The sequence below is a fragment of the Petromyzon marinus genome, chromosome 27 (genome assembly GCF_048934315.1).
Source record: "Petromyzon marinus isolate PM22_M1 ecotype Great Lakes invasive population chromosome 27, UKy_Petmar_22M1.pri1.0, whole genome shotgun sequence".
Taxonomy (NCBI): domain Eukaryota; kingdom Metazoa; phylum Chordata; class Hyperoartia; order Petromyzontiformes; family Petromyzontidae; genus Petromyzon; species Petromyzon marinus.
The window spans coordinates 412217-438287 of record NC_133693.1 but is presented as its reverse complement, the minus strand read 5'-3'; the positions used below and the strand labels follow the sequence as shown (position 1 = coordinate 438287).

Genomic DNA, 26071 nt, shown 5'->3' with positions numbered 1-26071 from the left:
AAAAAAAATTCTTTGAGGGTTTGTGTTTATTGAAAATGTATTTATAGCTTAGAAAGTGAATAACGATAATAATGTGAAACTTTCTGCGTGTGTGTGCGCGTGTGTGCAGGAGTTGAAAATATCTTGTCTCATGCTGGCAAAGAGAGGTATGGGATACCGGTGTTTGAATATTCTATTATGTGTGATCACAGTCAATTTTCTACACATTTTCTCAAGGCTGTTTCCCGCTGCAGTTCTTGCGATGAAACCGAGATGTGGCCAGAGGCTTTCTCTCACTCTTTTGTTTATCATCACTTTCTTGGAAAATGCTGCATTGCGATTGTGATTGGTGTTCATCCGGTGGACTGTCCATCTGCAAATTGTATGCAGTAAAGAAATGGCTTAGAATCTACCGCTAGATAAGCCATGTAAAGATACAATCGCTTCACAAATATTTGAGGATGCAATGGGCGAGCGAACTCTTGAAACTAGGTTTGTTTTCTACCTGATGACGATTGCTTGTGATGCAATCGAAACGCCTTATTCTATTATTTAATTTATTTCCTTTCTACGTGACTTTACCGAAAGAACCAGAGTCACAAAAGTAGAGGCCGACCAAAATTCGGTTTCGGTTTCAGCGCCGAAAGTTGGCAAATGGCCACTTTCGGCATTGTTTCGGTTTCGGCCGAAAGTCAATTTGTAACTTTTGGTCGTCAACCGAAGATATATGTTTAGAATATAACGCTAGTGTTAAGTCTATCAGACGGTCAGTCGGCGCTAGGCAATCCTGTGCGATAGGCTGCATACACACACACGTACACACAGCAGCAGCTGCGAGCGAGGTTACAGCCACAACCATGGTCTGGGGCCGGCAATAAATGACGTCACGCACCTAGGGGGGCGGGGCAGCGACTGCGGAGCGATTCGCGCGCTGCGCTACGAACCCGGCGGCCCCAGATCGATTCCCGCTCACGGCCGGTGACGATTATTTGAACCGGTCCTGGGCCTCCCCTAGGTCTACTCAGCCTCAAACGGGTAAGTGGTGTGGTATGTCAATATTTCCACTGGGGAGACAAAGGCGGGCGGCCGGCCGTGGTGAATCTAAGTCCCGGGCGAAGCCGGGTAGTAAAGCTAGTACAGTATTTCATAAATCTTGTGTTCGGTAACTTCGGTTATATACCTTTCTGTTTCGGTCTTGATCGAAGTGTAGTTAAAGTTTCGGTTTCGGCTGAAAGTAAATTTTTAACTTTCGGTTTCTGGTTTCGGTTTTGGCCGAAATCAGAAATCCAGTTTCGGTCGGCCTCTACATGAAAGCTTCAAATCAAGTTTGAACTCTTGAAAATTCACAATTGCTTTGCCCACGATCAAAGCACCATTAATGCTTCCCAACCTGTTGGATCTCAAAAGCAAAGCGCAGTTGAACCCAGTTAACACTTGGATGGGTGACCACCGGGGCTTGCCAGGTGTTGTAGGTGTTCGGTTTTGAGGTGGCCAGCAGAACGCAGTGGTAAGTGTTAGCCCCACGAATGCGTGAGAAACTGGGTTTCTTTGCTCTCATGAGTGAAATCAGCCAAACATTCCAAAGAGAGACACGGCTGATAAAAGTCCCGAGACTCGGCACTTGAACAGACAGATGAGAATGTCGGGAATTTCTCTGACATTGAATGGGAATGAAAAAGCTAAAACCTTTTGCAATGGATTACTAATGTTCTGGAGAATCTTAAAGGAGGAGATATTTAGACATTTTGGGTTCTCATTAAGAAGAGAGGGAAGATACAATGTGAAGGACAAGAGACTCATGGGCACACAGAGACAAATAGACTTGCACAGAAACTCATACTCACACATAGACATACAAACATTCCCAGAGACCCACAGACTGACACAGAGACCCATAGAGTCTAAGGGCTAATAAGATACCACTGGAACAGGGTAGAAGGAGCAGGGTGAGATGGGAGGATGTGGTGTTCTGAGATACAAGGACAGTGAATGTGGCGAGAGCAAAGTTACAGAGGAGAAGCTATGGAGAGAATACTCATTGAGCATCTAACCTCACGCAGCAATGGAACACTTGGCTTTGAAAAACAAAGTCCCAGTGAGGCTTTCCTGTACAAACGATTGGTATTATTTTAAATGCGCTGCATGTGCATTTATTGTCTTCTCTACATGCACCCTGTGATATCCTGACAGGCAATGGCATATACAAATACGGCCGAACACATGCTACGTGCATGAAGCCATAGAGTTGCATTTCATTTTAGACATCTATATCAATATCACAGCCACCATTAAAACTTTATTAAGGTGGGTTTAAACCACTTAAATATTTCATGTGGATAAGTCGGACACAGTGGCACGGTGCCAGTGTGGGTGATGTATCAGCCTGGTCATGACATGATGTTTTAAAGAGCCACTTTAAGCGCGCGTGAATGTTTCGAGAGTACGACTAGTCTGTGCGCATCTTGTACAACAGTAATTTATCTTTGCTGTACAAATGGATGTTAATTAGCAGAGACGGCGCGCCCGGGTTGGGATCAAGCCGTCCATATGCTGGCGACTCAGACAGTCAAATTATTTGCTCAAGGATATTGGATCATTTTGCTAAATCTCCCTCCTGCTTGACCCATTTATTATTAATTTCATCAATCTCTCATGGGGTTTTTTTTTCATTCATATCAAAATGATTTAATCTGTCAAAGTCCAAGCGATGGTATGTCCAAAGATGGGTTTTAAAATGGATAGGCTTAGCAGCATTACCAGACAATTAAATGGTCATTAGTGAGTACGGCACAGCGTTATGACTTTGCGGGTTTATTCCCGATGCGTTTTTTTATAAAGCCATCATTTTTTTCACCCTCCCTGTTCTCGTTCTGCGTGCACTTTTAATTAATCTGCACAAGGTTTAATGAGCAGCATAATCTGCCGTGGGGATCGCGTGGCGCTAAGTCACGTGGCGCTCGTCAGACAGAAACCCACGCAGGGCCCGGTCCCCACTCCCTCCCCGGGACTCGGCTACACAGCTCGCCACTCGAGGAGCCACAAAAATAACGCCCACCGCGGCTCCTGGGGAGTTCCTCAGCCCAACGACGCAAGGTGGTCGGCCTGCGCTTAAAGAGGTCGCAGCTTAATTTAACCATATTGGGGTAAATTGTACTTCGTATTTTTTTATGGTTTCCAAGTTTTTTAGTGGTTATCAAAAGTCGGGTACGGCGCCTACCCTATTCATGCAAATTCTAAGCGATATTTGAAGTGCGCCAACTCGCGAGAGCCACGTTGAGCGCGAGGCTAAATGACGCTGCGAGCTCTTGCGACGCGATGCCGGCGCAACGCTGCAAGCGGCGATGAAATGGTATCCACAGGGAATGGGGGGGGGGCGGAAGGCACGCGGGCACGCAGCCCCTGAACCAGCAGAGCACGTCACGGGCCTCTGACCACCTTTCTTGGCCTCTCTCCTAATGCCTCGAAGGTTCTCGTAAGGATGCCACTGGGCTAGCGTGAACGCGAGAGGTCCTATACATAGCCACAGCCCTTTCTCCTTTTACATTTCGGCCAGCAATGAAAACCAAATGTGCTTCGCGGCCACCCACTTCCCGTACGTCCATGTGAACAATAGGTCATTAGGTCCTTATTTTCCATATTTCCATATCAGTTTTAATGCATTCCACATTATAAACCGTGTTGATTAGGGGACTCATTATTCTTTTAGTGAGCACCACTACACCTTCCGTCCCGTTGTCCAATTTGAAATAAATTATTTCAACACATTTCCTAATAAATCCAGCTGGAACGTTTATTAAAATCGCTGTATATGGCAACGTTTTGCTCCCGTGCATTATTGTAGTTTACTGCCAAGCGATGTCATCATCGTTTGTAATGAGAGCATATAATGCCTTTGACAAGGGGTGACGACCATTTTCAGTTGTAATTTCCCATAAAGTGTTTTATCTGACAGCTGTGGCGCTCAGGAGGTGGTCCGTCTGTGTTTTTCAGAACCAACAAATGGAATGAACACAAAATGACATGGTTTCGACATTGCATTCACGGAAGGCAGAGCAACAAGGTGGCGGTGGCTCTGAACAATAGACCGTGGACAGTATTTATAGCCATGCCATGTGGCTCAGCGGCAGAGCGAGCGGCTCGCAAAAAGAAGGTTCCGAGTAAAAATCCCGGGTGGGGGTTGACTCATCCCAAATTAAATGAGCACCGCTTTGTAGGAAAGTCAACAGAAGTTGTCCTTTGGAGAAACTTACCCCTGCCATAGGAATGTCCACCACTGGCTCCAGGCTGTGTAAACAGGAGATGTAAACGATGCATCAATACTCATTTTAACAGGAAATCACTTTGACTTGAAAGTCTAGGTGACACTGGTTTTACTGTGAATCTGGTTACCTGAGTTCCATTCCCAGCCATAGCTAACATCATTGGCATAGGATATATATTCCAGTTGTGGATCCCACCTCTTCGGCAACTCGCTATGGCAAGCATGGAGAAGTATGCTTAGATATAAACTGACACTGTGTAGAGGCTTCCATGAAGGAGGCAATTGGCCTAGGACCCTATATTGCTATTATAGTTTAACACGTAGGCTTTCGTGACCAATATTATCCATAAGAGGTTTTTGGGGTTAGTTGACGTAAATGTGTCGTTAAACCCCCAACCACCCGACTACAACCAATTAGTAAGGTTTGTTAAGTAGATGGAACATGCCAATTCCTTACGAGTACAGCACACCAGTGTGTTGGAGAGTAAACCCACAACATTTACAATTCGAGTACGACGTTTCACCAGTAATTACAACTAGCATCATCAGGTGACAGCCAGATTTGTGGAGAAATACATCTGTTTCGTTCTTTATTAGTGGGATAAATGTGATGTCGTCACTGTGAGCCAATTAGGCGCAAAGGCCAGGGTGGAGGCGGGAGCTAATGAATGCATATCAATTACAAAGTATATTCATTACTAGTTGGGTTATTCAGTTGGTAATCAACATAAATTATGCATGCACATTTTGCTTGTACATCGTGCTTGTACATCCTGCCGTTTTTTATGTGCACAAAAATCGCAGTAACTGTTGTCTGCTCACAGTTAGTCACCATCGACGTATGGTGACCTGTATTGGAATGCAGTTAAAGTGTGTGACTTGATTCGCTTCCAAACAGTGCTAAGCCTATAGATATCCGAATGGTTAAAATTCTTTAGATTTCTCTCAATTTCGATAGATTTTCTAATTAGTCTTGGCCAGTAACTAGTTTTGCACAGATTATCAAAACCACTTGAGTGTCCTTGTTGCCACGCGTGTTCTGCCATTGCCTACAGTTGTGTTTGGGAGTATTTAATATTCCTTTGGAGTTCTTTTAGTTGCATGCTGACCATTTGTCTTGTCTGACCAACATAGCATGTGCCACAAGAGCAATTAATCCGGTACACACCTTCTGTTGATAGCTACAGTAATACATCTGTAGTACCAGATATTAGTTTTTGCATTTTATGTGCCATGTCAAATCTGACTCGGATGTTTTGTTTTTCCAAATATCTGGCTAGTTCATCAGTTACTCCTGCAATGTACGGTATTTTAAGAGTTAAAATTTCTTGTTCAGTTTCGCTATGATCATTATAATTTTTCTACTAAGAGGCTGTTTGTAGTGGGTAAGGAAGGTGTAATCCATGTGCTCTGTGCTTTGTGGTTTGCTGAATGCACTCGGGAACTCAGACGCACAACGCTCTCGCTGTGAGGGTGACCCCCAGTGTGCATGCGAGTGCGTGTGTGCGTGTAGATGCGTGTTTGTAGCACACACGTATAGCTGGTATGCGCTTAATGTAATGAATCACACGTAGAATGATCAATGGAGTTAATGATGACCATGGATTGGACCCATACACTCACGTGACTGCACAGTCGGCCACGCCCACTAGTGGAGTAATCAATTTCGGGTACAGGGCTTTGGCATGCCAGTTTGATGACAGCCTCAAAAATTCAGATGTCCCAGGCGCAGGTGCTACGAGTACTCCAAGACTCGGACAGGAGAACGTAGGATCAAGCAGAGAGGGTGAGCTTGGGAGTGAGCTCAGTGACCTAATTACCCAGCTGGCACAACAAATTGGCGAATTGGTGACCTTGCAACTGCAGTCGAGCAGCAGAATTAATGATGCCAATATGTGGGGTGATCCTAGTAATTCAGTGGGTGACCAGTATTTAATTCTAAACTCATCCGGGATTCGGTTAGTTGTACAGTTTGATCCCAAGAAGCCTCCATTCTTCTGGGGTGATGGTTCGGATAAGTAAACAATTCAGGAATGGCAGGAACTCATGGAGACCTACCTTAGGAAGTGTGCTTGCCCAGTAAACAAATATTCGGAAGATGTAATCTTCAAATTGATGGGCAGGGCTCGGGATATGTCGAAAATAAGATTGCGCAGGAGTCCACAACTGTCCCTGGAAAATTACCATAAATTAGTTTTTGACATTCTACAACAAAATTTTAGCGAGCTAACATACTACTCCACAATGCCCCTCGCAGAGTTTTACAACACATTTCCATTTCTAGGTGAGGGAATAATGGACTATTGGGTGCGGCTACACAAGGCAGTTGACGTAGCAAAAGAGTGCCTGTAGAGGCGGGGTCGCAGTATCGAGAACCCTGGCCAAGAAGTGGCGATGATGTTCATGAAGCACTCTCCAGATCCGACGCTCTCTGGAATCTTCCGGTTCAAGACAGTGGAAAAGTGGACTGTCGAGGAAGTCTAGGAGAGAATCGAGGAGCACTTGAGGGATCTTAGAGCACGAACATGGAATGGACCACAGACATTGCCAGGAACAAGACGTGCTGCTGCAAATGTTCAACTGAGTGAGCCGATACCTAGATGCCCAGAGGACCCTGGAGGAAACCTTCAACAGGACTAATTAACTTAGGCACCCACGGGAGGCCAGGAGACCACCGATATCTTGCACGTTAAGAGGCTGATTAATAAGCTAAATAGTCTTGGAGCAGCAAGTACAAGTGGCCAGGGTGGGACAGCCTCCTCTGATTGGACAAAATCCAGTAAGACTACAAAAGGCATGTGGGGTGTGCAGGGGAGAAGGGCACACAACACTACTGCACTGCAGAAGAGTATGTTGTGGGTTGCGCCTGGACAAAAGAGGATACATTTTGTATTGCCAATATCTCTACAAGAGAAAGCACTAGCTGGGATCCATGGCTTGACGGGTCACCAGGGACGAGAGAGAACTTTGTATCTGGCAAAGGCAGTGGTTATTTTTGGCAGAAATGGAGGCAGACGTCAGTGGTGCGTTGTGGCAAATATCCCAGAACCAGCAGCATTGGGACCACTGGAGATCATCAAGACGACGGCTCCAATGGAATTGGTCTACACATATCTGGTGTGTGGAAGACGGGCGACAGCGCTCAGTTGACGTCATGGTGGTTACAGACCATTTTATGAAAATGGTCCATGCCTTCCCCTGTATTAACCATACAGTGAAGCAGGTAGCTCAGAAATTGTGGGATCATGTGTTTTGTATTTACGGATTCCCGGAAAGGATCTATTCAGACCAAGCCACACATTTTGAGAATGAACTCATTGCAGAGCTGATGGCACTTGCAGGGGTGGAAAAGTCGAACACAACGGCGTGCCATCCAATGAGAAATGGAGAGAGAGATTTAACCACACTATAGAGAACATGCTAAGGACGTCATTGAGGGCCAAACACGAGTGGCTTCAGCAAGTGCAGACTCTCACGTTCGCATATAATGTGAAGGTCGATGAGACGACGAGATACTCCCCTCTCTACCTGATATTTGGCCGCTTCAAACATCTGAATTAATGTTGTCTTCAGAAATGTATAACTAACTACAGCACTTATGAGAGGTTCTTGATGTCAGACCTGAAAGAGGCCGCAGCCACTGCTCAAAGCAGCACTTTGAACGAACAATGGCAACAAGCCATGGACTACAACAAGAGGGCCAAGGGTAGTATGTCCTTGAGAGAGGGTGACCGGGTGCTTCTTGCCAACAAAGGCGAGCGAGGCTGTCGAAAACTTACTGATGGGTGGGAGCCGCTTCTTTACGTAGTAGCAGATAGGAACTCGCATACCCACAAATACAAGGTTGTGGACCCAGAGGGAAATGAAAAGGTTGTGCACCGAAATCTTTTGCTTTAAGTGAATGTCTTACCCGTGGTAGACTTTGTGTCTGGTGAAGCAATGACTGAAGAGCTCAATTCTGTGAGTCGATCAGAATCCCGTAATGCGGAAAGTGGCTCTGAAACAGAGCGCCACCTTATTGCCACTGATAGGAGATGTGGGCTCAATTGCTTCATCAGAGAATGAAGAGCCTTTTGAGCACACAATATCGTGAGTGCTGCAGGATACTGGAGATGGGGCTACTCAGGATTTTCGGGATGGGATCGGTCATTCTGTTCACAGCAGCAGAAATTTGTGTTTGGTTCGAGGTTCTGTGGATCCAGGAGATCCACAGTGTCGGGAACTCGAGTTGCTCCGGATAATTCTCGACAAAATGAGACTCGTGTCTCATCGCCCACCTCTGACAGGGACATGAGTACAAGCGGCAATGTATCTCGAGTGACACAAGTTTTAGGGACTGATGGAAATGATAATGTGCCAGGGTGTTCATATGGAACAAGGGCTGGAAGGGAAGTGTGTCCAATAACCCAACTAACTGAGACTCTGCTACATAGACCCGTCCTGGGTAACAATGGGTTTGTGGTGTAGGAAATCACAGTCGATGTAAAATATGGGCAGCCATTATCAGATTTATTGAGAATTTAATGAGTTTTTAAAAATTTACTATCCGCATCTTTTTTTTTCATTTGTTCTTCTATTGCCTGTTCAGAGTGATAGGCTATTTTGGTGACCCAAAAAGCGTCGGGAGAGTTACCAAGTTCAGTGGGGTGTAGAATGCACCACATTCAACTAAGGAGACATTGGGGACTGAACATTATTGATGTTCTCCGTACTCGTAAAGTGAGTAGCTACTAAGCTCTAATAAGGAGATCAAGTCCTAGAGGTATACTTAGGCCCAGATGCTCTGTCGTCTCGTTTTGGTGTTGTAGCGGAGAGGTCTAGTGGCCTCTGTCGTAAGAGATGTTGATGGGGTTATTTTTATTTTTTAACAGGAGTGCTGCAATTATAGTGTGGTTCGGTGTGGGGGGGGGTGTAGCCGATATGGGCTTAATGTAATGAATCACACGTATTATTATCAATAGAGTTAATGATGACCATGGATTGGACCCATAGATGTACGTGAACGCACAGTAGGCAACGCCCACCAGTGAAGTAATCAATGCAGAGTACAGGGTATTTATTCAGATTTGGATGGACGCTGTACAGGGATTGAGCAGTGAGGTATTGTGTAACGTGGGGTCGATCAGTGTGCATCTGATCATTAATTATAGATGCACAAATGCTCCCCAGAAGAACACTTTGAAATAAAGAGTTGCCGTTCCACAACCCTCCTCAAGAAGAGGGAAGAAGACAATGCAGAGTATCCACACTTTGCCTCCAAACTCGTCTATTATTATTGTTGTCTTTATTAAGCAGCCTGTCCCCTCGTTACAATCACTGGGAGGAGAGGAATAGGGCGAGCCGGTTACAGACAGATGCAGGCAATACGGGGAGATCGTTGTCTTTGTTTGTGTGGCACCTGGGTCTGTCCTGTGACCTCCTGTCAGCGAGCCTTCGACAATTCACGTGGCCTCAGAGTGCGCCTCCGAGTGTACCAGGTGGCGAATCGCGGCTGTTGTGTGTTTGCAAGTGCGCGTGCGTACGTGTGTGTACGTGTGTGTGTACGTGTGTATGTACGTGTGTGTGTACGTGTGTGTGTACGTGTGTATGTACGTGTGTGTGTGTACGTGTCTGTGTGTACGTGTGTGTGTATGTACGTGTGTGTGTACGTGTGTGTGTATGTACGTATGTGTATGTACGTGTCTGTGTGTACGTGTGTGTGTATGTACGTGTGTGTGTGTACGTGTCTATGTGTACGTGTGTGTGTATGTACGTGTGTGTATGTACGTGTGTGTGTGTGTGTACGTGTGTGTGTGTACGTGTGTGTACGTGTGTATGTACGTGCGTGTGTGTACGTGTGTGTATGTACGTGTGTGTATGTACGTGTGTGTGTACGTGTCTGTGTGTACGTGTGTATGTACGTGTGTATGTGTACGTGTCTGTGTGTACGTGTGTGTGTGTGCGTGTGTGTGAAGCACAGCGAGGTTGCTTTGAGAGGCACCGCGCGTGATGAACGCGGCGCTGGGGTCATGCGAGGCGAGCGGCGCACGCCGACTGGTGGACACTTTCATTATTTATTTCCCTTTGTAATTAAAATTTTAAACTCCACATCCGCTACTGCAATGTTTCATACGTCCAGCTGAACGTTGTTCACGACAGTTTGAGAGCATTGAGCCAGGAACATTATTTGTTAAGCGTGAAGTAATTCTTGCGCGTTCGTAAAGGCGGGTATGTATGCTGGTAGGTCGTTATTCTGGGAGTTAGGAATTTAGATATGTAGGTAGGTTTCGTATATATCAGTAAGTAGGCATTCTGGCATATATGTGAATGTTGGCAAGTAGGTAGGTAAGTTGGTTGTCATGTTTGTGGACTAGTAGGTAGAACAATTCACACGTAGACAAGGTAGGGGAGTATGATGGCAAGTCGATGGGTAGCCGGTGTTTAAACGACTGAGAGTCCACTGAGACAGTCATACATGTGAGTTCCATAAGTGTTGTGCTCTTATGTGGGTGGGTGTCGCGCTTTATGCATGGCCTGCAGCCGTGGGGCCTCGTCAGCGAAACCAGCCACTCAACCCGGCCACCTCAGCAAGTTTTACTCTGCGATTTGAAGATAATTAAAATGGGTCTGTGAAATTAAACGACACATTGCTTTAGTCACAGCTCCAATCCGCGGGCTCTGAGAAATACGTTTTTTTTTGTTTTAATTAGTTGCGATGCTGCTAAACTAATGGAAACATGGGTGAGCTATCGTCCTCCCATATGGTGGCATCCCCACCTTGATAGTCATTCACTCACTCTGCTCTGCGTCTAACGATGGAACCTTTACATGTGAATGTTTGCGTGCACGTGAGTGTGCGTATCAATGTGTGTGTGTGTGTGCTATACGGGGGATCTTTGTCTTTGTGTATAAAATAGGTGCTCGCTAAGATCTTCCATCTTCTACGCTTTTGTCCCTCTCACGTGGGGTCTGCTGGCCTTGCCAACCTCCATGTTGCCCTGCGCCATCTCTCTTTCCGCTCCGTGGGCCACCATGTCCGATCGCACCACATCCCCCCACCACATCTTCTTACGTTTTCCTCTTGATCTCTTTCTTTTCACTTGCATCACTTGCACCTTCTGACCCACGTAATTTTCCTGTTGTGTCTCAACATAACCGAACCACACCAGCTTTTGATCGCTCATCTTCTCTGTCATTTCTACCACCTTGAGTTTTCCTCTCACTTAATTTCTGACCCTGTCCTTCCTTGTTAAACTCAACATCCACCGCAACATCCTCATTTCTGTGACTACCATAGCTTGGTCCTCCCTCTTTCTCATGCCCCAGCACGCAGCCCCATACAACAGCACCGGCTTCACCACCGTCTTGTACACTTTTTCTTTCAACCATCTGCCAGTCATCAAATTCAGATAACCCATGACGCCTGGGTCGGTCCCGTGACCAGTCCCTTAGCGGACCTTTGGCAATTTGCGTGGCCTCATAGTGCACTTAGCCTGACACAAGTGCTGACTGCCGCTGCCATTCAGGGGTGCACAAGCTGGAGGTGCCGAATGCGGAGGACGTGCCCAACGCAGAGCTGCACAGCGACCACACGATGCGCGTCGCGGGCGTTATCGCCGGGATCCTCGCCGTGCTCATCCTTCTCATGGGCGCCATCCTCTACATCAAGCGCCGGTACCGACCACATTCCTCGCCCGCTCGCACGCCTGCACGCACGCTCGCCCGTTTGCTCGCTCACTTGCTTGCTCATTCACTCGCTCACTCACTCATCCTCTAATTTACTCATCTTCTCATTCATTCACTCAACCACTCACTCATTCAGCCACTAAAGGACCCAATCATTCACTCACTGTCTCTAATTTACACACACAGCTACTCATTCGCTATAAATTTATCTCGTGCACTCACTCATGCACTCGCTCACCCACACTGACCCACATGTTTACCCACACACCCATGCACTATTTTTGCTCACACTTGTACATACACACCCCCGTGTACACTTGCGTACCACCCCCATGTGCGCTCCCCTCAGAGATCCCTGCCCCGCATGAGTGCCCCCATGCGCATTACACTGAATCGGAAGGGGCTAATGTGGCCCTCCTTAGACTCGATCGGGCCCCCCCTCCCCCCCCCCGGGGTTCATTGATCCCCCCCGGGATTCCTCTGGGCCGGCTCGGCATGAAATATCAAGACTACCTCCCGTGCTACCTGCGTTCAATCGGACCGTGAATAGTCAGTTAATTTTTAATTGGCTGCATAATTGATTACATTATTAATAATCAATCAGCTGTTAATCTAGATCGTTATCGATCAGGCCATTATAAATTAGTTAAATTATAGGTGAATTATACCTTTATTTAATTTACGTATTCATAAATTCCTCCTGCCGTCCCCCAGACAAATCCTGGCACGAGCGCTTGGCCAGGGATTGGTGTAGCCCCCCTTTGGGGACCGTGGTAACCACATGAACCCTGCGGGGTCACGGTGGCCACACGAGCGCCGATGTCGGCCAGTTGTCGCACTCGTGCCACGGCTCTCCGTGTGTTGTTTAGCACTATCCCGCCGTGTGATGTTCGGCACTATGCCTGACGTTTCGCTCCAAAATAATTTCCCGAAAGAGCAGAGTTTAGCTTTGTTGGTTGCATGACTGGTATGACCCACTGCTTGAGATTACCAGGTGCCGTAGTCTTGCGGCACTATGAGATGGCAGAACAGCAAGGGGTCCTCAAATCCAATTATCTGCGCATCTCGTGACCGTGGTGGGTTTTCTCTCGGTATTTTAGCTTCCTCCCACACAAAGACAAACACCCGTTAGTGGAATTGACCAATTATCCCATTGCAGGACTCTTCTAAAATAGACAGTTTTTCTTAAAGCCGCCGGTACATGATGCGAAACGTCAGACATCACATCAACCAAGACAAGGCACAACCATAAAGCTAACCGGAGAGAGCCACGTGGCACATTACCGACAGTGAGTGACCGGCTTGCATATAAGGGGGTGGCAGGGTGGTGCGCAGCAACACTCGTGCCTCACAGCAAGAAGGGCTTTGGTTCAAATTCTGACTCCAGTGTCTTCTTGTGCGGAGTTTGTATGTTCTTCCTCATGTTCTGCATGGGTTTCCTTCCATAGCTAAAAAAGCATACAATGCAACTGGTTTTGGCCAAACATCCGCAGCACCCTCCTGATTAAGGGTCATCTGGGTTCAGTGTAGTTTTCCTGGTTAAATAAGCAAGAGTCATAGAATGTACTTATCCCTCCAACAGCGGTTCGGTCTGCGATAGCCGGCCAGTGGGTGGCCCGCTGGCACGTGCGCAGTGCGCACGAGGCCCTGGCGGCTGGTCGGGTTGTGCGGTCGCGAGCGCCGCTCATTGCCTGCTCCGTGCTTGGCTGCCTGGCGTGGCCGGGATGCCCGCACGCTTCGCGCGTCTAACGCGCGTCGCCTCTTTAGAGGTCTTACTCTCCATTTGCCCCTCATCTGTGCACTCGCCGGTGCTGCCTTGTCGAAGATAAGACGGTGGATCTTTGTAGATGTCAATGTTATATTTACACGTGTATAAATATCGACATGCTGAGGTTTTTTTAAAATGCACCAACAAAATTGTGCAAGTCGAATTTTTCGTCAAGATATGTGGCTTTTATTCAAAATGGACAACATATTAAACAATCTCTCTTTTAGAATGGACTGCATTATGGGACAGGCAAAGCTGTGGTTATGTAAAAGAAAAAAATACATAATTAGAAGTAAAAAAAATATTCGTTTTTAAACGTTCTATGATTTTTTTTTCTCTGGCTGAATTATACATTGTTTTGGCCGCTATATCCTAAAACAAATCTCATTAACATAACAAATCACCTTCTTATGCTTGGCAGGAGGAGCTCCCATTCATACTCCTATTACTTGTAAGTAGCAATAAAGTCACATAACGTATCTGCTTAAATTACCACCCGCGACACACGTGACCTCATCACCCTCATCCATCCCTCCATCCATCCTTTTCTCCGCGGGTCCCTCCATTCCACACGGCTTTACCGCACGTACGCGACCGCCACTCTCCCTCTCCCTGGGAGCCTCTCCCGCACGGCTTTAACATTCCCTACGCATCTCCCTGTGGGAACGGTATTGCTCGCTTGGCCCCGGCATTCCCACGCGTCTCAGTGGCTCCGTCTCCACGTCATCACATTCCCCCGATACAGTCCGCCACCCGCGTGGACGTTGGCGAAGGGAATAATTCAAGTCGTAATGCAGTGTTTGTGTGTTTTTATCTCGTCCTGGGGAGCGGCTTCGTCTGCGCGATAACGAGTGCCCCGAGGGGCGAGGCCACCGGAGTGTCGCTACAACGTAGCCGTTTAACTCCGAGCATACTTCTCCTTTCACGTTCGTTGCAAGATTTTTCTTACGTCTTTTCGGAACTCTCACAGAGCAGCCCCATCTTAGAGAACGGCCCACAAAAGTAATTTAACACAGTACTGCGTCTGAAATTCCATTAAATGGACTTTTTATCCACACACTACGGGATGGTATATTCCGCAGCGGATAAATGTTCATTTCATTGTGACCAAACTGATATTTTTAATTTTCAGAGTTGGATTTTATCCAGATTAAACGAGAACCAAATTATATACGATGGGATTTTTTGTGCAGTGATTGGTGACTGGGCTGCCACGGCCATTATTATGTTTAAAGGACTCCATCCCTCCAAGCGGCTCCGTTGCTGGTGCCAACTCACACTACAGAGGCCTGTGAGCTTACAAAGCGAAAACAACGTTCTCAAGCATTGGGGGGTGAGGGGGGGATTTACTGTTTGTGTGCTCTAATGTTAATGAGCACGACCAGGCAGAGCGGGTTGAGCATTAGAGGTTGGGGTAGGCCTTTATTTGGGGCGTGGGGGTTCCGTGCGGTACGCAGCGTCGCCTGTGCCGCTGCGCATTCGGTAGCGGCATCGTCTCGCACGCGCGCTCACACGCTTCCGTGCGTACACATGCACACACGCACGTACTCACACGGACAAACGCTCGTACGCACACAGACACGTACGTACGCACACGGACACACGCTCGTGCGCCCCACCGTGCGATCGTTCATATACAATTGTGTAGCGTTTGGTGATGGCTCGTGTGGTGCTTGCTCTCACACGTGTAAGCTCATGTGGTGGGGTGGAGTGGTGGCGCAGTAGTTAGCGTGCTGCTCCACCAACCGAGCGGACCTGAGTTCAATACCTGTGATATTTGAACTCGTCCGGGACCCCCTGGTTCATCAACCCACACTAATCAGCATGGTGAAGTGTGGTCAAGCAACCAGTTTAACTTTCACAGCGTGGGAAGACCTTCATCCAGCAGTGGATTCATTGGAAAGAGCTATAAACTTTTATTATTAATTATTTGAAAACTTTAATACATATAATATAATTACCCCACAAAGGCAAAGATCCTCTATATAGCCTACACAGGCTAATAGGGCAAGGGCTGTTAGCGGGCACCTACGATGTCTGGCACGGTGCACCATCATCACTCCTTCACATTCACACACGCGAGCACACAGCCAGACACAATGACAGAACTGTGCCAGCACACGCTACACATCGAACGCACAGGAGACCGTAACCTTCCCCTTGTTTCATTTTGCTTTGCTTTTGTTTGGCCGCAGGAAGCTGGCGAAGAAGCGCAAGGAGAACGTCGAGCGCAGCAAGCAGGAAATGACGCAGATGGTGGTGAACACGATGGAGCGGAGCTTCCCCGAGCCGAGCCTCACGCTCATGGACGAGCCGGTCTCCTTCCTGGACACGCACAACGTCACCATGCAATGTGAGCGCTCCTGCTGCGGCGGTGCAAGCGCCACGCGTGGACGACCGAGTGTCGCGCCACGCCGGCGGGTGGGAGAGTGGCATGTGCGCGCGCCGTCTCGTCATAGCAGTCTCCGGCTGCTCCTGCGAGCATCCAGGCGGAGTTCGTCTCCCATTTACGGTCCTGGGCCAGTGGTGGAAATTCCACGTTCGTATGACGAGTGTGAGAACAACCACTGTTGACTTCCCCACAAAAGTGGTACTCATTTAATCAGCCACAGAGGGGTGATGGGCTGAATCGACTGCTCCCCCCCCTCCCCCCCAGCCAGGATGTGAACTCGTGACCTTCCAGTTACGAGCCACTCACCGCACCACTGTGCCGCCTGGCCAGATCATCAGCAACATAATAAACACTGCCCATGGTCTTGAGTGGTGTATTATTATTTTTTGTATTATTTTTATTTCCCCGGGAAGACTTAGTGATTTCCCAAGAGAGCAGCAGCTGTCTCAAGAAGTGGAAAATACCGGGAAAAACAGGAGCGGGTGTCAAATTTTAGCGAACCCAACGTGCGTTCTTCCTGCACTGTGTCCGAGAGTAAGCGCGCGAGATCTGGATATGAGACCCATCACGTCGGGGGGGGGGGGCGCAAAGGATTCATCGGTGCAATCGTCACCTTGGCTGCACTAATTGCGTGCTGGAGGGGAATATTGTTACCGTGGCCACATGTCGTGCTTCTAGTTTTAGCGTCGCGCTCAGTCACGTGTGACACTGCAGGGGGGCTCTTGCAGTGCCAGACGTGGCCGGGGTGCGGTGCCGATGTGTGAGACACCAAAGAATCTCGGAGACATTCTGTCACTCTGTAGAGATGGCTGTGGATGTGTAGTTTTTATGATGCTCTTTGGAAGCTGTGATTGCGTTGGCAGCCTAATTGACAGAATGATATTGATATAATTAAAAATAGTTGATCACTTTTTATATACGGAATAATGATTGTCAACTATGTAAAATTAAGTAATTCAAGTCATGCTTTTTCTTTAAAATAACTGAAATAACTGAAAATTAATGAAATAGTGTTCTGCAATGACATGTATTAGAGCAACGGTCCCCCACCTTTTTGGCACCAGGGACCGGTTTCGTGGAGGTCTAATTTTTTCACGGACCAGGGGGGGAGTTCATCATTGCGTGTTTCCCCCTTTTCAAAGAAGCTCTCCAGCGATGTTTGATTTTTACTCATTTTAGCTAGGGTTAGCGCTTGTGGGCTTACTCATTGTGGCTACTAGGGGCTAGCTTGTGGGCTTACTCCTTGTGGCTACTAGGGGTTAGCTTGTGGGCTTACTCATTGTGGCTACTAGGGGTTAGCTTGTGGGCTTACTCCTTGTGGCTACTAGGCGTTAGCTTGTGGGCTTACTCATTGTGGCTACTAGGGGTTAGCTTGTGGGCTTACTCATTGTGGCTACTAGGGGTTAGCTTGTGGGCTTACTCATTGTGGCTACTAGGGGCTAGCTTGTGGGCTTACTCCTTGTGGCTACTAGGGGTTAGCTTGTGGGCTTACTCATTGTGGCTACTAGGGGTTAGCTTGTGGGCTTACTCATTGTGGCTACTAGGGGTTAGCTTGTGGGCTTACTCCTTGTGGCTACTAGGTGTTAGCTTGTGGGCTTACTCCTTGTGGCTACTAGGGGTTAGCTTGTGGGCTTACTCATTGTGGCTACTAGGGGCTAGCTTGTGGGCTTACTCCTTGTGGCTACTAGGGGTTAGCTTGTGGGCTTACTCATTGTGGCTACTAGGGGTTAGCTTGTGGGCTTACTCATTGTGGCTACTAGGGGTTAGCTTGTGGGCTTACTCATTGTGGCTACTAGGGGTTAGCTTGTGGGCTTACTCATTGTGGCTACTAGGGGTTAGCTTGTGGGCTTACTCATTGTGGCTACTAGGGGTTAGCTTGTGGGCTTACTCATTGTGGCTACTAGGGGTTAGCTTGTGGGCTTACTCATTGTGGCTACTAGGGGTTAGCTTGTGGGCATACTCCTTGTGGCTACTAGGGGTTAGCTTGTGGGCTTACTCATTGTGGCTACTAGGGGTTAGCTTGTGGGCTTACTCATTGTGGCTACTAGGGGTTAGCTTGTGGGCTTACTCATTGTGGCTACTAGGGGTTAGCTTGTGGGCTTACTCCTTGTGGCTACTAGGGGTTAGCTTGTGGGCTTACTCATTGTGGCTACTAGGGGTTAGCTTGTGGGCTTACTCATTGTGGCTACTAGGGGTTAGCTTGTGGGCTTACCAACACTGTGACTGAGACAAGTGCGCAGTGCGGGAAACAGGCGCGGACGGAAGTGGTCAATAATAAAATAATGGGCGGGCCACGCGCGGACTCACCGCTCTCACCTTCTGCTGTGCGGCCCGGTTCCGAACAGGCCACGGACCGGTAGCGGTCCGCGACCCGGGGGTTGGGGACCCCTGTATTAGAGAAGACAAGTCCGTGGCTTGAGCAGGACACATCGCGAGACGAGATGATGATAATGATGGCCGGTGGGAAAAACTACCAATGAAGTGGCAGCCAATGGAGCTCACACACCCGAGAGGGCGTTCCCCCACAGAGATGGAGCATTTAAATCAGCTCATTTGTAGGTGCTCAGTGGATTGTTACAACATCACAGCACTGCGCGAGATTGTCATCCAGCAATGGATTGATCATGGCTGATGATGACGAAAATGGTGGAAGCAAAACATATTTGCACACTTGAGTTGCCCAACCCTCAATCTAAATCCGGTTCAAGTGACCACTCGGAGAGACGCGGTGATGCTCACCTGGTGACCCATGACCCAAGATCTGGCTTCTACAGCACAGCACAGTCTCATTGATTCAGAGCATAGCCGTGCATCATCTCTCACAACTGCGGCTGTCGAGCCCGCCATTAAAAAATATCACGGCTCATTTTCGGTCGCCAATCGTCTGGGCTGTGGCCTTGGCGCGAGCTTCATCTGAAGTCCATTACCTGTTAATCATCATCAAATTGACTCTGCGTTTTAATTGCTAGTGGCCCTTTCCGCTGAACTGACAATAATTAACGTTTATTACATGCCGCATCATGCGGGTTGGATATTGAGAACCGCGTTTCGCACGACGCTGGGCTTTAACGACGCAATGCGAGCGAAAAGTTTGCTCGGAGAAGGAGAGAGATGCGCTTGTGAGTGTGGCTCTGTGGTGCGGTGTGCAGGAGAGACGCTACTGCGTCTGTTTGAGTGAGGCTCCTCACTCCGATATACGTTGCCTCCATCCAGCAGTGGAGTGACAAAAGGGAGTTTCTATGTTCCCACTTGACACACAGATACAATTAGCACCGAGACAACATATACACCTGCGGTCATATAATCACCGGCCATGATCAATCTACTGCTGGATGGAGGCCTCCCTCAGCCAACGGCACCTGTCACGATCCTACGATATAATAAATGGACCGCGCTCTATGTAATTTGGTGGCAAGCGAGAAGAGGCCGCCTCTCGGTGTTGTCATTCACCTTCCGTGGCTCGCGGCTCGATCCCTCGCTGCGCAAGGGCTGGCCGAGTGTCTGCGTCGAACCCATTCCCTCTGGCGCCCTCATCTCGTGATGCCCTCGTGTGCACCTCAGCAGATCGCTTTCGTGGCCAATTATTATCGGTGCCGGTAAAAAAATTTTATCTTTAACGCGAAAGTTCGAAAGATCACGCTGTAATTGCACATGAAAGGTGGATACGGAGCTGGGATTAACCCCAATTCGCCAGCCCGCGCAACTACGTCACTTCATCAGCTCCATTCCCGGTAACGGACGGTAATTACAATCAGAGCGCAATCGGGATTTGTTACTCCGTAACTTGGCATCACAAGTTGGAGAGTTAAATTACACTTTAAATAACTTTAGATTTCCACATTCAAGTCTCTTATTGGCCCCATCGTTGTTCCCTGCGCGACTTCAATTAGGAATGTAATGATGAAAGGATTGCTGGTGGTACTTCATTTTCAGTGCTTTACCAGGCCTAACTTGCGTTTAATAATCGGCTGCAAACTTAAACATGGACGTGAAGAAAATGGAATGTAAATCTGAATTGGGAAAATGACTCATGGGAATTCATTTGTTGTTATTCTTATTGCTGATTTGGTTTTTAGCAAGAGCCACACGGTTCCAGAGAGGCTCGGCATATTCTGTTCACGGATCTTTATTAAATGCCGTCCTGATATAAATAATCGCTTAATCAGTGCACAGGCGACCGCTTCAGGCTAAATCACCATCTCCCCGTGGCATCACCCGTGCGGTGAGAGCGAACACGCGTGCCGACGCATGCCAACGAGACGGAGCGATGAAATCGGTTCAGTGCAGGATCGTCAGAGGTGGTGGCGGCAGCAGCGGGGCTAGGCCTTAATCCTGCAGTGGATTGAGCCTGGCCGATGGAGACGATGACTCTATCTCTGGCGTGCGTACGTTGCGCATTGCTCATTAGCGCGACTCAAAACTCTCCAGATTTCAGCGAGGGCAGGGATGGACGGATAAATCGTCGCCATATAGGGCAATTACCAACGTGCTAACCTCTGGGGTTTTTTGTAATATATATAAAAAAATAATTTGCTGTTTTATAATGGTAGCAAAAAAGATAATTTCCATTTGATAATTGTTGTTCTGGTCGAGGGAACAGGGACACGAGATTGGAAAGTTTGCGCCGGCCCTGATATTTAATTACCGCTCTCGTAATGGGTTTGGCTAATCGAGTGCGCGCCGCTGTCCACCAGCCCCCTGTGCATGGCTCCCCCTTGCTCCCCCGTGAGAAATCCGCGTGCATTCACTCCACTTTACAAACTTTTGGACGTTTTATGACCTAATTTCGTGAAGCAGGCGAGATAAAAAAAATATTAGTTTAACGACGTAAGAATTCAGCAACAGCGCAGACGTTATTATCCGAAACCATTTGGAAACCCTAGCCAGCATTTGTGAATTAACCTGACCACACCGCACGCATCCGTAGACGCGTATCAATGAGCCGGCAGTGTCTCTGTGGGAGGGGGGGGGAGTTGTTTAAGATTTTTTATATTCATTGGTGAAGCCTGAGATGGCAGGGCATCAAAGGTGGCTCTGTCATATCCACGAACATGAACTACTCTGTAATAGCATTCCAAATGGATACTCTGTCTAATGGCATGATTCCTATAGCACAATCAGGATAAAATTGGATTAAAAAGACAATAAAGCAGCTTAATAGACCCCTGCATGATGCCCATGGACGAAAGCATCGAGGAGTGAAACTCAGGCACCGCAATAAGATAGAGAACATGACAACAATGTCGTGATGCTGAATGCACCTGCATTAGGGTGGGCAGTATCACTTACACAAGCACGGGGCTTCTGGCAATAATACGAGCGGGAAGTCTCTCAATCAATCCAATATGTTTAATCGCCATAACGATGGTGAGACAGCTCAAATTCGGCACAGAGAGAGATTAGAAGGCAGCTTCTCGGTCCAATGGTGGGCGCGGCGCGCTCGTACCTGCTAGGTCACCGCGCTCGCTTGCGGCCGTGCCATGGTGACGCTGACCGCGTGTGCGTGTGTGCGTGTGTGGTTTCCCTCCTTCCCTCTGCCCGCAGCGTTTTGCCCGTCTCCTACCAACACGGTGCAGACGCACGGCACCCTGTGCCGCACCGCGCAGCCATACTTCATTCAAGGTTCGCCCTCCGCGTGCAAGCGTGCATAAGTGTGTGTGCGCGTGTGTACAAGAATGTCAGCGAGTGCACGTCTGTCCAATGAGCGTATGCGCGAGCCTGCGTATGAACGAGTGCATGAACGCGCGTGCATACAAACGCGTGCGAGCGCGTCTGCGCGTGCAGGCGAGCGTGTGGGCCCATGTGGGTGTCGTGTGCGTGGGAGCGTGCGTACACACACGCGTCTAGGTGCGCGCGTAGGCGTCTCCGCTTGCGCAGGGATCGATAGCCGGGGGCTGTGCCGAGGGCGCCGTTTCGCTTTGTGGCGGGAGGCCCGCGGAGCGAGCAGTGAGAGCCGCGTCCGGGGACCGTTGTGAAGTGGTGCATTAGATGCACCACTTCACAATTCATTAAAGGTGCCCCCGGTAGCCGGAATATCATAACATTGGCAAATAATCTAGATTGCTACTGCCAGACTTTTAATCCAAACCCATAAACAAGACCAGTTTGCCCTGGTATTCAAATCCCTTCACTGGCTCCCGATTCAATCCCTCATCAACTCTCGTCTCTCTCCCTCACTATTCTCAGGAGCCCACCGCTGCCTGCCACTCGAATCCTCTCCACGTGCTCTCTGCTCCAGTAACCGAGACCCTTTGCCAAAACTCTAACTCAACCCTTGCTCTGCTGCTGCTGCTGCTGCAGTTCTCAAGGTCTGCCCATCTGAGACCTCCTCCTTCCCTGGATTGAATCCTGGCTCACGCCGTTCCTCTTCTCCCGTGCGCGTGGCTTCCTCTCTCTCTCTCTCTGAGCGAAGTGTCTCTACATCTGCCCTTCTTCTCTAAGGTTGCTTCAGTGCAACCCCTCGATCCCTACCGTATACAAATCCGTACGGCCAGACTTTCTTGACGAGGATGCCCACCCTGTTTATTTGGTGTGGGTCTACGTTGGCAAGGGAGGCACCGCGAGGTTACAGCCCTGCGATTGGTTGCTCGCGCCACTGCTGGCAGACAGGCCTCCAGTGCAATGAGCTCTCGAGGGGATTCTTTCATGTTGATCAGACGTGTTGGAAGAGGTAGGAGTACCCACATTTTGCCCCACCAAACGTCGTGACCCATTCGTTCTGCTGGCTAGGGGGTTTGAGAAACTTGCTCCATTGTTTCAACTGCCGTGAGATAAAATCAGACCAGCGACCGCTGAATTGCAAGTCCAGTGCGCCGACCACTACCAGGTCAAGGCAGATTTGTATTTTGCCCGACAGTAGTGACAAGGCTCACGACTCCAGCTATTAAAGAAATAATTCCACACATGTTATAATGCAGCGTTTTTCATCTGTTGTAGCCTGATGCCATCAGAGTTCGGCAGCTAAGCAAAGTTGAGCCTAGTTAGCACTTGGATGGAACACTATATTTGGGGTGTTCTCCCCTCACACGTGGAGAAGCTGCCGGCACGTGGAGCGAAACGTCGGAAATCGTGGTGCCACTGAGCGACACGCGGAACAACCCAAAAACACATCGGAGAGTGTTTTCGTTATTGTGAAGTCACATCCTGTGGAGTTTAGAGTTTGAATACATTGCTTCGTTGCTTGGGTAGAGATGAGAGCAGTGCGTGGGAGCCACATGCCGGCTCTGATGTCACCACTCGTCCTGGCGAGCAGCACGACGCCGCCCTGTCCACGCAACCTCCCTCTCCCGCTGGCTTTTCCTTTCACGGTTTTCTCACATTTTCCGTTGTTTTCTTGATTATTCATTCTTATTCTTCTCCCAACTGATTCTCTTTTGCTTTCTGCCTTTTCCTCCCAACCCGTGTCCCCCCCCACCTCCCCCCCTCCCTCCCTCCCGCCCCCCCCCCACTCCCCACCTCCCTTCCCGGACTCGTAACGGTCACTCCTCTGCGGCCTTTTGCACGGCAGTTCACGATGACTTGTTTGCATCCATTGAAGCCTTAGGTGAGAACCGACCGCTACGCGCACTTTGTTCCATGGCCTCGTGCGTGCGTCCACGTGTTTGTGTGTGTGTGCACGTTAGTGTGCTTGAGCGTGTGCGCACGCGTGCATGCCTGAGCCGGTGTGTGTGTGTGTGTGTGTGCATGAGTGTGCATGAGCAAGTGCAGAAGAATAGGTCTCGGCTTGTGGCACATTTGCACACTCCTGTGTAGATGTGAGTGCGTGTGTGTGTAATGAGGAGCGACAGCACAGTGGTTAATGCACCGCTCTACAAACTCGGCGATCTGAGTTTGATTTCTGCTCGCAGTCAATATCCGTGGCACATTTCCCCACTCGTGTGTAGATGTGCGCTCGCGTGCACGTGTGTGCGTGTGTGCACGTTTGTGTACACTCTGAACCACTGGCGGAGCCAGTGGGGGGTGGGGTGACACGTGCCCCTCCAAAATGAGGGAGTTCGATTGGATCATTGGTGTTTATTCGTAATGAATCGGCATTTTGCGACCCCCACTGCCACTGTGTAGCATATTACGTGCCAGGGACTCTGTGAGATGATAGGACAATAGTCTGAGTCCATAATTAACAATATGCAATGGCAAAGCAGTTATAAGTGACTCACAGAAATGTGCACAGTTGCGTATACAGAGTCCACGACTTCCCTGAAGGCAAACACCTTCAGCAAGCGCGATGCCGATCACAAACGGTTCGAATTCCACCCTCGATCGATGGCTGCACCATCGCCGCACACGCGTCGAATAAAAAGCAAGGGACAAGCCCTTACTTACTAACAACTCCTATCATATTTTATTGCTGGAGGGGTTGCCCCCTTACCTGAAAATCCTGGCTCTGCCATTGCTCTGAATTTCGCCTACTTCACATATCACTGGCCTTATCGCGCGTCGATTTGCGACGACGCACGGCTGCGGTGAACGGTCGCTCCGCCATGGCGGCAAGGCACCTGCCATGCCAAGGATCTTCCATTGTCGCAGATTAACAGCTTCCGAGACTGGAGAGCAGAGTGGATAGCGTGTTTGTACAACGCAGGACAGGTGTAGATCAGAAAGCAAAGAGAGCGAGCTTCAAGGCCTACCAAACAAACACGGCCCTTTATTTGCACTCGCGTGCATTCGATGTGAACTCTTCGCAGCTCGAGTACGGATTGCGCACTCGCGTCTTGGAGTGCGCCTGCCCCACGTGGGCATTCCGCTCGTGAACTACGGCGAGACAGTCTTATGGATCGAGTTATTTTATAGCTTTAAAACTATGACTTGCTTCACACTTGCTCACTGCACCACGATGCAGGCCACCTGTATTAATTTCCTGCCTGCGTACAATATCAGCGACAGATTGGCATCCAAACCTAGAAAGTGGGCATCCCCTGAGTCAACCCGGACTGAAATTAGTAACCTGTAAGGTATGGCCTTGAACACCGGATCTGAGAAGACAAAAGCAGTTTGTATGTGGCACTGGTAACATCTCCCAGTCACGCTCCACCCATACAATAATAAACAATCACTAACTGCACTTGTCCTTATGTTCTCTGAGGCTCTACAAAGGAAGCTTTGTTTTTTGTGTCTGCTAGTGTGTGCGGGCTCAGAACTTAGCGCATTGTCTAGGATGCCAGAAACCTGGCTTTGAGCCCTGGCCATTAAGAATGCCGGTGGCAAATTGTGTCAGAGCCTGCCTAATGCAGTGTGTGAATATCAGCGCTCGAGTGAAACATGTGGCTGGGCAATACGCTGGTACCACCGCTCGCCCCTGCGGTGTATAAGGCTGAACGAGGGCTCTTTATTTTGTGTCCATGTGTGAATGCGTGCATACGCGTACGCGCGCGTGCACGATTTCAGACGAGAACCAGGCCGGCTTCAAGGATTCGGGGATCCTGCTGTCGTCGCCGAGCCAGCCCCGTGGCACCGGCAGCGTTAGCGGCACGCTCTCCCGGAGCCCGGCCGCCCCCCTCCGCCCCCCGCTGAGCGAGATCGAGCCAGGCGGCGGCGGCGGAGGCGGAGGAGGAATCGGCGGCGGCGGCGGCGGCGGCGGCGTCGTCCCGTCGCTGCCCGACCGCACCCTCCCACGGGGGCCGCCTCTGCCGGGGCGCGAGCCCCCGCCCCCGTACCCGTCGCCCACGTACCCCGGCGGCGTGCCGGCACGCCCCGCGATCCGCGTGGCCGACCTGCTGCAGCACATCGGGCAGATGAAGAGCACGGAGGGGTGCGGCTTCAAGGAGGAGTACGAGGTGCGTGCGCGCACGGTGCGTGCGCCTGCGCTGTGCCCGCTCCGCGACACGACATGGCCGTCTCCGCCGTGGGGGCTTGGCGTCATTCTGCCGGTTAGCTGCAGATGGCCTGGTGCTCGCCGCGGCATTCTCTTAGCAATGGGCCGCTGTGTACCAAGAATAACTTGTGTCTTTACTTTGTGCATATAGCAAAGGGCAGCTTCCAACCGCTTTAAATATTACGTTCAATTTAT

The 26071-nt window shown here is 49.2% G+C and overlaps 1 protein-coding gene across 3 annotated transcripts in view; it reads left to right on the top strand.

Annotated features, from left to right (window-relative positions):
• Positions 1–26071, top strand: part of LOC116946687 (receptor-type tyrosine-protein phosphatase kappa-like) — a 181240-nt gene that overhangs the window by 108741 nt on the left and 46428 nt on the right. Inside the window, exons 13-19 of one of the 3 annotated variants that reach the window (XM_032961896.2) lie at positions 110–146; positions 11746–11893; positions 14095–14124; positions 15869–16026; positions 21610–21687; positions 23573–23608; positions 25450–25838. In XM_032961896.2, coding sequence (XP_032817787.2) covers positions 110–146; positions 11746–11893; positions 14095–14124; positions 15869–16026; positions 21610–21687; positions 23573–23608; positions 25450–25838 — 876 coding nt within the window. The remainder of the gene's footprint in view (positions 1–109; positions 147–11745; positions 11894–14094; positions 14125–15868; positions 16027–21609; positions 21688–23572; positions 23609–25449; positions 25839–26071) is intronic. The other 2 variants (XM_032961899.2, XM_032961900.2) reach the window with 2 other exon arrangements.